Source organism: Artibeus jamaicensis, unplaced genomic scaffold, assembly GCF_021234435.1.
Source record: "Artibeus jamaicensis isolate MK-2021 breed Jamaican fruit bat unplaced genomic scaffold, CSHL_Jam_final contig_1998, whole genome shotgun sequence".
Taxonomy (NCBI): domain Eukaryota; kingdom Metazoa; phylum Chordata; class Mammalia; order Chiroptera; family Phyllostomidae; genus Artibeus; species Artibeus jamaicensis.
The window spans coordinates 16,024,532-16,037,380 of NW_026521407.1; the positions used below are offsets into that span (position 1 = coordinate 16,024,532).

The 12,849-nt window shown below is 35.0% G+C and overlaps 1 protein-coding gene across 17 annotated transcripts in view; it reads right to left on the reverse strand.

Moving 5' to 3' along the window:
* The window catches only part of BPTF (bromodomain PHD finger transcription factor), a 137,903-nt gene that overhangs the window by 71,068 nt on the left and 53,986 nt on the right, over positions 1-12,849 (reverse strand). For 12 of the 17 annotated variants that reach the window (XM_053655498.1, XM_053655488.1, XM_053655492.1 and 9 more), the window contains 4 exons: positions 7,746-7,934; positions 2,635-2,822; positions 829-1,184; positions 222-353 (listed from right to left, as the gene is read on the reverse strand). In XM_053655498.1, coding sequence (XP_053511473.1) covers positions 222-353; positions 829-1,184; positions 2,635-2,822; positions 7,746-7,934 — 865 coding nt within the window. The remainder of the gene's footprint in view (positions 1-221; positions 354-828; positions 1,185-2,634; positions 2,823-7,745; positions 7,935-12,849) is intronic. The other 5 variants (XM_053655507.1, XM_053655503.1, XM_053655515.1 and 2 more) reach the window with 2 other exon arrangements.

Consider the following 12,849-nt stretch of genomic DNA (forward strand, 5'->3'; position numbering starts at 1 on the left):
AGTTTTAATATACTTAATCAACTTTGATCTTCCCTACAATCCAATATCATAAATTGGAACTACTATTCAGTCATATTTACATCTTATACAGGAGGAAATGAGGCCAAGAAAAATTAAGTCTTGATATGGCCTTTTAAAAATGCATTAACTTTCATTCTCAATAGACTAAACTTCCAAAAAGGAGTCTAATACATCATTTGCAAGGCTCAAAATTCACTTACCTGGTATGTCCTAAAGACTCCCGCCATATCGGTAGCATCACAACTGGTTTAACTGCGCACTCCAAAATAGCTAAAGCCAGTGCAAATTCTCTGGGTTTGCTACACATCTGAACTGCCTTGATCCAATTAGCCCTATATTTCAGAAGGAAAAAAAACTATTTCACTTCACTGATCCTAATTTACAAGCACAAGAGTTGTAATTTACTATGCCTCCATCTTACAGGGAATATGTTTCTAAGCTAAGCAGGTATAAATATACTGCTCCTAGAATCGTCTACCTGACAGAACCATAAATTTTGACCATTAGAAGGTATCCCAAAGGTTAATTAGTTCTCCAACTTCTTAAAACTTCCACAGTGTTCTATTGCTTTGTCTGGTCTCCACTTTATTCCAGGAATAAAGAGTCAGCTTTCCAGAAATCTTCCAAATGTTAGTGTTGGTTCAATAACTTAGAAGTACACTCACATCCCTAATGTACTCCATGTTTTGCTGACTACGCTGACATCAGTCAATTCACTGGTAACGACCACTTAAAGTACTTACCTACAATGATCATTTTGTAAATTTATTATATTCAAAGCAATAAATGAACCTTAGTTTCCTTTACCTGTGTGAAGCCCAATTGGGATGAAGAAAAGATGAAGGGATATTATTTTCTAGTTGAGTAATAGTCAGTCTCAGAGTAGATATTGTAAGAACTTTGGACCCGTGGACAGAACCATTCCATTTGAACTCTCCTGCTGGAGTCAGACAGAATTTATGTGCAAGATGCCTTCTCTTATCATGATCTTCTCTGTGCTGGTGCTTATTCAAAGCAAATGAGTTGGTGGAGTATTGATTGTGGTAGACACGATACTTCCCTTCTTGACCCAACTTAAAATAATTATTGATATTTCCTTTCATGACTACTTCCTTTTTGGTGCTCAACCGTGAAATTTCTCCTTGAGAGTTAACTACCAGTACCTGACCAAGAAAAAAAAAGAAGATTCTATTGTTCATATCAATTATGCAAATTTGATCAACTGTCTTTCAATAATTTGTAATTTACCAATCTGAATCAGTTAAGATACATCTTGTAACTGAACTTTTGAAATTCAAAAACTAAAGCTAATTGTTTATAATTAAATAACCAAGATATGTCTGTAAAAAGAAAGAAAACTAACCTCTATTAAGTGCCTATTATGTCAGACATTAAGTACTTTCATGTACCTCAGACAGACACACAAAACTACATGTGTATAGGGCATTACATGTACTATTCCTCCAAAAGTATATTCCTTAAAAATACCTTTTCTTCTGCTCCTTTTATCAATTTTAGCTCTAGTATGAAAGCTCGAGGATAATCTAAAATTGTATTTTCTTTTCTTTTTTTTTTTTAATTTCTTTTTAGAGAGCGGGAAAGGTAGGAGAAAGCAAGGGGGAGAAACATCAGTCTGTGGCTGCCTCTCACATGGACCCCACTGGGGACCTGGCCTGCAACCCAGGCATGTGCCCTGACTGGGAAACGAACCAGTGACCCTTTGGTTCACAGAAGCCCGTGCTCAATCCACTGAGCTACACCAGCCAGGGCCTAAAATTGTATTTTCAAAGAGTTGATCCTGATCCTTTAGTGGACTATGAAATCAACAGTGGGACTTATTCAACTTTTTAAAAAAATGAAATATAATACAATAGGAGAGAAAATAGAAGAATGCTTCCCATATGGTAAAGTAAAATACTATTCCAGGAAACTGTGTATACTGGGCTGCTATGAAAAATGTCTTACCAAGGGTCAAAGTAAAAATGTTTGAAAGCCGCTGCTTTAAAGCAATCCCTGTAATGTTAGGAAAAGAATGATGTATGTTCTCACTTATCTACCCTGCAAATAATTCTCAACTGGGAGATAAAAGTTGTGGACATTTTTCTGTCAGTATAGCTAGCTGGTGGGGGAGAAATACTGAGTTCTAGCTATAATCTTTTTATTCATAACCACAGCTGGGACGCTGTGCTGTTCTATGCACTGCACTCCGCCCTCATGGGGCAACTACAGGTTCACCTAAAATGACTCCAGATGGATCTGAGCACTAAATCATCTACAGCTCTTTAATAATGCCCACAAATAGCCTACTCATGACCATATGTGGAAAAAAACCTCCCTCTCTCTTTAGAATTACATACAATAAAACTAACTACAAAGTAAGAAAGCATACCACCCATTTATAGCATTTCTATGCACAAATGAAATTCAGGTACACAACTGTTTGTAATTATAATATAAACCACACACTTTGGTTCTTTTGTTAGCCAATATGCTCTTGGAAGTGGAGAAAATATAGTTCAAAGGTCTACAAACTTCCCGGGCCTATTTCTAAAATATGGTAAAAAATACATATTTTACACTTCAGAAGTTTTTTTTTAAACAGAAAGAACACACCTCTTTACCCTCCTTAAATAATTTATTTGCTTCATGGGCTGCAGCTGCCACCTGTTGGCTCTTCAACTGACTAAGTTTGCTGTCTGGATTCCGTAACCTGGTGATAATTCGAGTTGAACCAGATGCTCCTCGTCCACCTCCAGGAGACTCACTTATTTCCCCATTAGACTTTTCTGATTTGAAATCACCTGTTATCAAATAAAAAGCCAAAAGTGAGTGCTAATAGTAAGTAAATTATATATAATATCACTTTATCCAAAACTCTTATCTGGTGCACATTTAAGATCCAGAAATAAACAGAAAAAGTCCTTTAAGAGCCAAAGCACATGTATTAATTCTTACAGGTTTTACTTAAAAGAAAATTATCTCAGAACTTAACTATGAGTCATTTATTCTTTTACAGGAAATTCAAAAATGCCACATTATCTGTTTCAAAGCTCATCTACTAGAAAACAGGAAGGGCTGCTACAAATTTACAATTAACAAAAACAGTAACTCAAAATGCATATGAATAAAATGTTGCCCTATATAGTAAATGGGAATTTCTGTATAAAAAATAAAAAAAATATTTTTAAGACCTTCACTGAAATTCTGTTTAAATACGTAATGGTGGAAAGCTTATAAATATAAATGCCAAGTGAATTTTCTCCTAAAGATTCTAGATAATTATCTGTATATGCAAATAATTATACATGTAAAATCAAAATTAAAATTTTTAAATAAAATACAGACCTCTCACATTTTCATAGTAATTTAATTTTTAAAGTGGCAGATTTAACTGCCATGGAGCAATTTCTACTTTCCCATAAACCCCACTTTGGCTGAAAATTTCTATGCATTCTGAAATGACTGAATGACTATCTAAATTTCCATTGGTCATAAAATTGTACAGATATCACTTTTCTCTTAAAAATTTAAAGCTTTATAAAATTAAGCCCTGGCTGGTGTGATTCAGTGGACTGAGTACTGGCCTGCAAACCAAAGGGTCACCAGCTCGATTCCCAGTCAGGGCACATGCTTGGGTTGCAGGCCAGGTCCCCAGTAGTGGGCACACCAGAGGCAACCACACACTGATGTTTCTCTCCCTCTCTTCCTCTTCCCCTTCTTCCCCTCTCTCTAAAAATAAATAAATAAAATTTAAAAAAATAAAGCTTTATAAAATTAAGACAGTGTGGCATTGGCAAATGAAAAATCAAATAGGAAACTTACTATATATTATAAAGAAGGCATTTTAAGTAGAGAAAATAACTGGATTCGGAAAACTGGCTATCCATTATGAAAAATATAAGTTAAAACAATTCAGTAAACAGTTGCTAATTTTATGTATTCAATACCCCTTCTTTCTGTTGGTGATATGCCCCCCCCCACTACAATCATATGATTTCACAAGGACTGCAAATAAGTGCCCTCCCCTTTGAGGTGAGCAACATCACCCAGCTTAGCCAGACAGAGCACATCACTGGTTGGCCTCAGTGACTATCCCAGAACTGGTTATATCGCCCAAACCATTCAGCATCATATTATAATTTTGAAAATCTAGAGATAGAGGACTGGTCTTGCTTTAGAAAATTTGGAGATGGATAAGGGTATTATTGAGCACAAAGGGCATAAATTAAATGTCAGCTACTTTTACCCCACACTATGGAGAAAACTTCCAATAATAAGAGACAATCACAGGCCCATGGTGGTGGGAGGGGGTGCTGAACATGAGAGAAGACCAGTGATAACCTTATTTTATTTATTACTAGGTCCAATAATGCACCTGATGCTGTCATTACTTCTGAACTTCCCAACTGTATGAGCCAGTAAAATTCCTTTTTTGTTTTAAGTGAGTCTGGTGAATTTCTGGCACTTATAATCAATAAATTCTTAACAATTCATAAGAGTATTTTAAGATTCTGATCACAAAATATGGCACTCATTAAATCAAGATATGGCAGGGGTACTGGATACGCTTTGCCACCCCAGGGTAGAAAACTAGGAACCTGCAATGTTTGGTAGCAAAGCAGCTGGTCGAACTATCAACAATTTTCTCTTGGGTCCCAGACCTACCCATGTTGAAAGTTTATGCCAAGATGTTGAACTATGATGGCTCCATCTCAGGATCATCAATAAAGTCCTACAATGAAGACTTTTTTAGCCCTGGCTGGTGTGGCACAGTGGATTGAGTGCTAGCCTGCAAACCAAAGGGGCACTGGTTCGATTCCCCTCTAAGGCACATGCCCGGGTTGCTGGCCAGATCCCCAATGGGGGGTAGGGGTGTGAGAGGCAACCACACATTGATGCTTCTCTTTCTCCCTTCCTTCCCCTCTCTAAAAATAAATAAATAAAATATTTTTTAAAACTTTTTAGACATTGTTTGGTCTAGGCTGGACTTCCTAAAAAGCAGAAAGGGGTTGGCACAGAGCTTTTAAAAAGAAGCACTTTAGTTTAGAGCCCACAATCCAATATTGCCCGAGTGTCAATTCTTTGCCACTTGCTAAATTCAGTGCAAATAAGAGAATGGAGACAGAAAATTAATGTCTAGGGATAAGACTTGGAAGGAAACCAGACTGGGAGCAGAGGTCCTTATCTAATACCCCTTGCCCAAAAGCCATAAAGGAGTGTGGATCACTCTGACATTGCCTGGAGGTAGAGTACCAAGCTGCTTTACTCCAGCCTCTGCAGCTCCTTGTTTAATATGAGGAGGTAGAAGCCTAGACAGACTTTACTCACCCAAAGGCTAGTAGAGAGGAGGTTTACCTTTAGGGACCCCGAGCTACATTTCTGGGCATTAGGTACTAGCTGGGGAATCCAGGCAATCTATAAGGCAGTGCCATTCCTGGGGAAAATTCCAAACCTGTCAAGCTATAATGTGACTACTCAAACCTACAGCAATCCCCAGCAATCCATCCCTGACAACAGCCAGCCAGAACTAGGCTGCTAAAGCAGAATAGCCTCCAAAAGGGTATCTTCCCATATGTTTCTCACTCCTCAACCAAAGCCATCCTCCCAAAAAAACAGTGGCAGATAGATTTATCAAAGAATGCTTCCTGCTATCAGGATAATGAAGTGTTAAAAGTAGTTAAATCCATAATTTGACTCATTGATTTTAAGATCAAGATATGCCACTTCCAGACGTCATAAAAATAACAAACAACACAAAAATACAAATTCTAGATACAATTACAATTACCAGATATAATTTTGGGAAAAAAGTTTTTGAAAAAAGTTTCACTTGTGGGTAAGATCTTTGCCTTATGTTAGGCAGAAGCATTTTTGAATTTGAATACACAACTTTGTGCCAAGCTACCAAAGTGTGAAATTGTGGTTATATATTGTTTTCTATCTTTACAGCATCCCTCTTTCTTTTGAAACCTTTCTTACACCATTCCAATCATATACTTCTCCTGGAGCCATCAATCATTAATACCTTGCCTGCCCTGGCCACTGAGGTGGGAACAATATGTCCAAGACAGGCCACTCATATTCCTTCCTCAAGGACTTTGGTTTTGGGGCAGCAGTGGCGTTGATTTTGGGTCACAGGCCTTGAAAAGATGAGAATACAAACTGCTAATGCCACCTTCCCTGCCACTTGGAAAAAGTCTGTCTGTATTAGGAGAGAATTAAGTTAACATACAAACATATGAAGATCCAAAGGTGAGAGTGAAAGAGAGGAAGACAGGAAGACTGTTGGTACCTAAGGGTCCAGTTATCCCAGATGGAGGCTTGGACTTCCCCATTACATGAGGAATTACATTCCTTTCTCACTTAAATTAGTTTAAGCTGATCTGGTCACTTGCAATTGAAACAGTGCTTATTAAAACAGATTTCCTCCTCAAATCATACATGAAATTATATTCCAGAGGGCTTAAAAACAAAGTTATAGAAGTATTATGCAAAATTACTGTAAAGTGTATGTACAATGTTGGGATGTGGGTTAATCCTCCTTAGTAAGACACAAAAATCCAGAGAAACCCTAAAGAAAAACACTTGATAAATTTAATTACAAAAATGTGTAAAAATCTGTATACATGGTAACAGTAAGAGTTAAAAATAAGCAATGAGGGGATGGGGGGGCAGGGTGGAGGGGAATGAAGGGGGGAATAGAACAACTGTAACAGCATAATCAATTTTAAAAAATAAATTTAATTTTAAAAAATAAAATAAAATAAAAAAATAAGCAATGACAATATAACTATATACGTAAAATCAAAGATTAATGGCCATGATACTTTATAAAGCATTCTTAAAACTCATTAAGGAAAAATATTCAAACACAATAGGAAAAAATTAGCAAATTATATGAAGAAGCAATTCACAGAAAGTTGAACAAACATATGAATTAGTAAGCAGGGATTTACAAATTTATACTTTACCACTGGCAAAAATGTAAGAGATTAACGAGGCTGACTTTAGGTCAGAGTAGGAACAGATAAATACGTTATGTAAATTATTGGTGTAAATCACTTTTAATATCCAATGAAGCAGTAGCTGTCACTACTTTAAATGGGCCTAACCATTTGACCCAGCAATTCTACTTTGTTTTTATACTGCCAAACATACTTGCATAAGTACACAAAGATAATGTTGAGGATGTTAAAAATCATCATTATATATATAATAATAAAAAAACTGTTAACACTCTAAATGTCCATTACTGAAGAAATAGCAAATGAATATGGTTCATCCATACTGTGGAGTACCATGCAGCAGTTAAAAAAGAATGAATTCAATTTATAACATGAAAAGATCCACTACATCTATTACTGAGTGAATAAAAACAAGATGCAGAATAATACATGCAAAATGATCCTGTTCAAACTTTTTAAAAAAACTTTTATAAACATACATACATTAATGAAACTGCATGGAGAAAGATAAAAATGTTACAAACCAAACTGTTGATGGGGGTTATCTTTGTGGAGAAGGGTGTGAAAAAGATCGATTTTTTCTCTGTGATTTTTGCATTTGTGAAAACAAAAACAATGAATGCAAGTGCTACTTGTGTTTAAAAAAAGAAAGGAAAAAAAGAAAATCTGAATCTTCCCACCCCCATCAAACCTTCATTTAAAAAAATTAAAGAATAAAAAAATCAAAAGCTTGCTTTGATGTATGAAGTGTATTCTTACCTATCTCTTCTTGAATAGAGACAGGTGTAAGAGACTCTCTTTCTCCATTTTCAGGATCATCAGCTGCCTTAGCAGATTCACTCTGGGAAGAGTTTAGTTCACTGCTGCTGTTACTGTTTTCCAGATTAGGCTGAATGGAGGTAGTGGTAGCACTAGTGTTACTGCTGTCACATGTCTTGTTAGGTTCTTCTAGAAAAATAGAATACCTGATTTTTAAATTGGAAATCACATAAAAAAATAACTAATTTTCCGCAAAAAACCCCAAACATTTATTGTTTTAGGACTGCATCATTTTAAAAAGCTGCTCATGTATGAATAATGCGATGTATGAAAATAAATTTATCAACATGCCATGAATTATTTTTTAAGTCTCCCAGGGTATTAACTCAGACTTTTATCATTTTAGTCTACAGTACAAAGCAGACAATTTTTCAGATATCCCAGAGCTGAAGAATAATAAAGCAATAATAACTATCTCAACAAAATTTACAGTGTACCAGATACTGCAGAAGTTATTTTTTAAATAGTCCCTCAAAATCTGAAATTTATATCTTACTTTTCAACAAGTATCCAAACAGTATTAGAAACAGATTTAAACAGGACTCTTTAAAGTTTTCTGCCTGAATTCTATGCCTCCTAATTAAAAGGCAATACCTAAACGATTGTTAATTTTAAAAACAATTTAATAGTATCACTAAGAAAATAGCTACTAACAGTGTATCAAAATGAACACCCATGAACTGAAAGCCCAGGTCTTCCCATGGCAGTTCAGGAACTTAAATTCCTCTTTGCACTTCACTGTCACCAATAGGATACTCTTTAAATCAATCACCTAAATTAAAAATGGTCGACAGTAACTCAAGAGAGTCTATCTCTGATATAATAAGCTCCTAAATCTATTTTGAGGGGAAAAAATCCAATAATTTGATGGAAAAATGAGAAATTATATGAACAGTCACAAAAGATATAAAAAATGACCTAGGTCTTTATACATATGGAAATAGGCTCACAATTCAAACTAAGAGAAATGCAAACTAAAACTACACAGAGAAATCACTTCTCAACTATCAGATTGGCTAAATTCCAAGTCTCACAATACACTCAGGTGTAGAAGCATTGGCAATGCAAAAAGGTACACGGTGAGGAAAAGGAAACTGACAGTATCTAGAAAAATTACACATGCATTTACTCTTTAGTAATCTCATGTCCAGGAACCTATCCCAAAATACACTGTCAAAAACACTAAATAATTAGGTACAGAGCTATTCACTGCAGTATTAGTTATAATGGCAAAAGACAGAAACAAACAAAATGTCCATCAATAGGGCACTGGTTGAATAAAAGATGATACACACAATGAAATATCTCGTTACCATAACAAGGACTGAGGAAATCACTATATCCACTTACATAATTATCTCAAAATTAAATGTAAAAAAAAAAGGGCACATAACAGTATTTACAGTATGCTAATTTTTGTGTAAGAAGGGGAAAGAAATATGAATTTGTGGACATATATCTTGCTTTTATTTGGAAAGAAAAAAAAAACACACTGGAAGAATAACGAGATTGCCACCCATTAGAGAAGAGAAGGACCTTTATACCTTAAGAGGGGTGAAAGTTCTCTGCATACATACAGTTACATAGTTTGATTTTGGAACCATGTAAATGTTTTACATTTTTTAAAAATTAAAATTAGAAAAAACTGAAACAAATAAAGCCTAACTGTATATCAAGTTGTTGGTATAACTACAATTATTTCAAGTGACTCTGGAATACAGTATTTTGACTATACATCCTTAGGGGAAATATAAATATAAATAAAGAACTACAAAAATCCTAACTGCTACTAAACAGTCTTATCACTAGCAATAATATCTGTATTATGATATTACTATGATCTATAAAATCATTTCGTATTACTACTTTAATGCACATCGAGATGATAATGTTACTAACAAACATCTGTATCAGGATAAAACAAATATAATCAAGTTACTGTTGTTAGGAACTAAGGCTTTCAGGGTAAAGGAAAAGAGATACAGGTAAAAAAAAACAAAGAAACCTAGTATGCAATCCTCAATCTGAATTAAAAATGTCAATATGAATCGATGATCTTTTTCTTTTAAAAATAGGTATTTTCTAATACTACCCACCAACAAAACCTAGAGGCAGTGAGAGCCCAAGAGCAATAAGTACTCTGAGGCCCAGACTACAGTCTTAAAATATCATTCTCCACTAAAAGAAATCAGGGCTTCTTGGAGGAATGACTCATTCCAGGTCCAGGTAGAAAATATGTAAGATAAGCCTCAAACATCTTGTTCTGCCAAAAGCCAGGAAACTATCTAAGACTACTGATGCCATGGCAAAAAAACCTCAAAAGCCAGTATGAAGGGGCTCCATTGGTTAACATAAGCAAAATGAATGATAACTACAACTGAAACAAACTGAATATATGAAGACCCATGAGTTCAAAAGGATACTTAAAATGAGAAAGTCACACCCCTCCCCCAAAAGTCTGTAACTCATGAATCGCCACTGAAGGTAAATGGACACCAGCTCCTAACTCTGAAAATTAGAACTGAAGAGAAAAAAATCAAGCATTTATTCCTGCTCTAACTAAATTTCAAGGTATTCAAATACAAATAACTTCAGTTAATGAAGGAAAATTCTCCACAGACTAATTCTAGTTTAAAAAAAAAAACACAGAGAAAAGATGATATAATTAGAAATCACTAAATTATAACCTCCAAACAGATAACTCATTCTGGAAGGATATCAATGACTGAGAGTTTAAAAGGGAACTTCATGTTACCACCTGAACTGATCAATCTTAGCATTTGTAAAGGTAGGACAGACATCATGAGCCTTTGATGTGATAAAATATGAAATACTCAGAACACAATTACGAAGTATTCTAGCCAAAAGTAGTTGCAAATGAATTTAATTAAGGCTTCAGAACAAATTAACACCAAGAAGAAGGACACAGACAAATCCTGGATGTGGGGCATTTCATAGGACGGCACATTATGATTCAACAAGTCAACAGCATGTGAAAGAACAAAGTTGGGAAGGGGAAAGTGCTTTAGATTAAGAGACCCAGGAGACATAAAACCAAATGTTATGTTAAACAAGGACTTTTTCAAAGTTATTTCAAACACAGCACATGTGAAACAAAACAGAACATTTTAAAGTGAGGAAATTTAAACTGACTGGATATTAAGAAACTGTCATCAATTTTATTAAAATGACAATGGCACTGTAATTATGTAAGACATATTCTTTAGAAATGTATATACGACTGATGTAACATAATGTTCAGATTTTGCTTTAAAATACTGCAGTAGAAGACAACTCAAATTCACATCAACAGGAAAGGGAATAAACAAACTTTGGTATAGTTACACAGAGAATTATTATAATGCAGTTAACATGAAAGAACTCCAGCAACATATATTAGTAATATAGTAAAAAAGTGAAAAAATTAAGTTCCAAAAAGTTACTTAACACAACACCCTTAGTAAAATATACTTGACACAATACACTTGCTGTAAAACTTAAAATAACAAAAACAGAAATATAGTTTTTAGCAAATCATGTAGATCAACTCAATGAGGTAAGAGTATGTGAGTTATTTATCACTTTGACAATCAGTTATCAACAGTCTTAATCCTATTGGGTTTGCCCTGTAAGAAGGAAAGAAGATATTAATGAATGCGGGATTCAGAGTAACAAGCACTTCAGGTGGCAGGGGCAGGGGATGGAACTGGGGAAATGGTTAGATGCAGGTTAGTTTTAAAGCAGGACTTTGCTTTTTGTCCCTAGATGTTTATTTCATTATAAAGATGATTTTAAGCCTGAATGACTAAATTAAGAAGGACTATGCAATGAATAGTGATAAATGCAATTAACTAAGGATTATAATATATTTAATACTGTACTCCTGGGATCAAAGGGGACAAATTCTTTTTAAAGAATTTTTTTAATTTACCGTTAGAGAGAGGGGAAGGGAGGTATCGAAACATCAATGTGTGGTTGCCCAGCAACCCTCCCACCACACTGGAGGCCTGACCCACAACTGAGGCTTGGAATTAAACTGGTGACCCTTTGGTTTGCAAGCCACCAACCACTCAGTCCACTGAGCCACATCAGCCAGGGTCAAATTTTTTAAATTTGAACCAAAAAAGGAAAATAAATGCATTTTAAAAAAAGCATGAGTGAAGCAACAGAAAATCTTGGTAATTTTTCAATCTAAATGTTAGATATATTGGGGCAGTCCATTATACTATTCTCTTTAACTTTTGTACATGTTTAAAATTTTTTGATAATAACATTTTATAAGAAAGACAGAAATGGCAAATTTAAAATTTCAGAACTACAAGTAACTCATGTTGGAAAAATAAGAGTAAATGGAAGAAAAGAGGTAAATCATGCAAATAACATCAGATTTCTCAACTAATCATTCCTTTTACAGCTATAGATCTAGATTTGTAAAGTGCAAGATACCAAATTTATAATTGCCTAAACATCATGTCAATAAAATAATATAGAATGATAATGATATCCCCTCATTTATGAGTTCAGAGTGTATTTTCTCATAGAAATGTGTTTTTAAAAAGATTTTATTTATTTATCTTTAGAGGGGAAGGGAAGGAGAGAGGGAGAGAAACATCAGTGTGTGGTTGCCTCCCATGCGTCCCCCACCGGGAACTGGTCTGCAACGGAGGCATGTGCCCTGACTGGGAATCAAACTGTGGCTGTCTGGCTCACTGGCCCTCACTCAATCCATTGAGCTACACCAGCCAGGGCAGAAGAAATATGTTTTTAAAATATATTAGGTACTAGACCAGCCCACAAATACTTTTTTAGAACATAATATAAATAGGTATGATTTTAACCAAGAAAGTAACTCTGGAATTGGAACTTAAAGAGATTCGGACTATACAGGAACTGACTGTGGTAAAATGGGGCAGGCTGGACAGAGGAGAGCGAAGGGGGAAAAATTGGAACTGTAATAATATAAGAATTAAAAAAAGACATTCTGACTCTCTCTCTCTCTATATATATATATACACACACACACACACACACACACACACACACA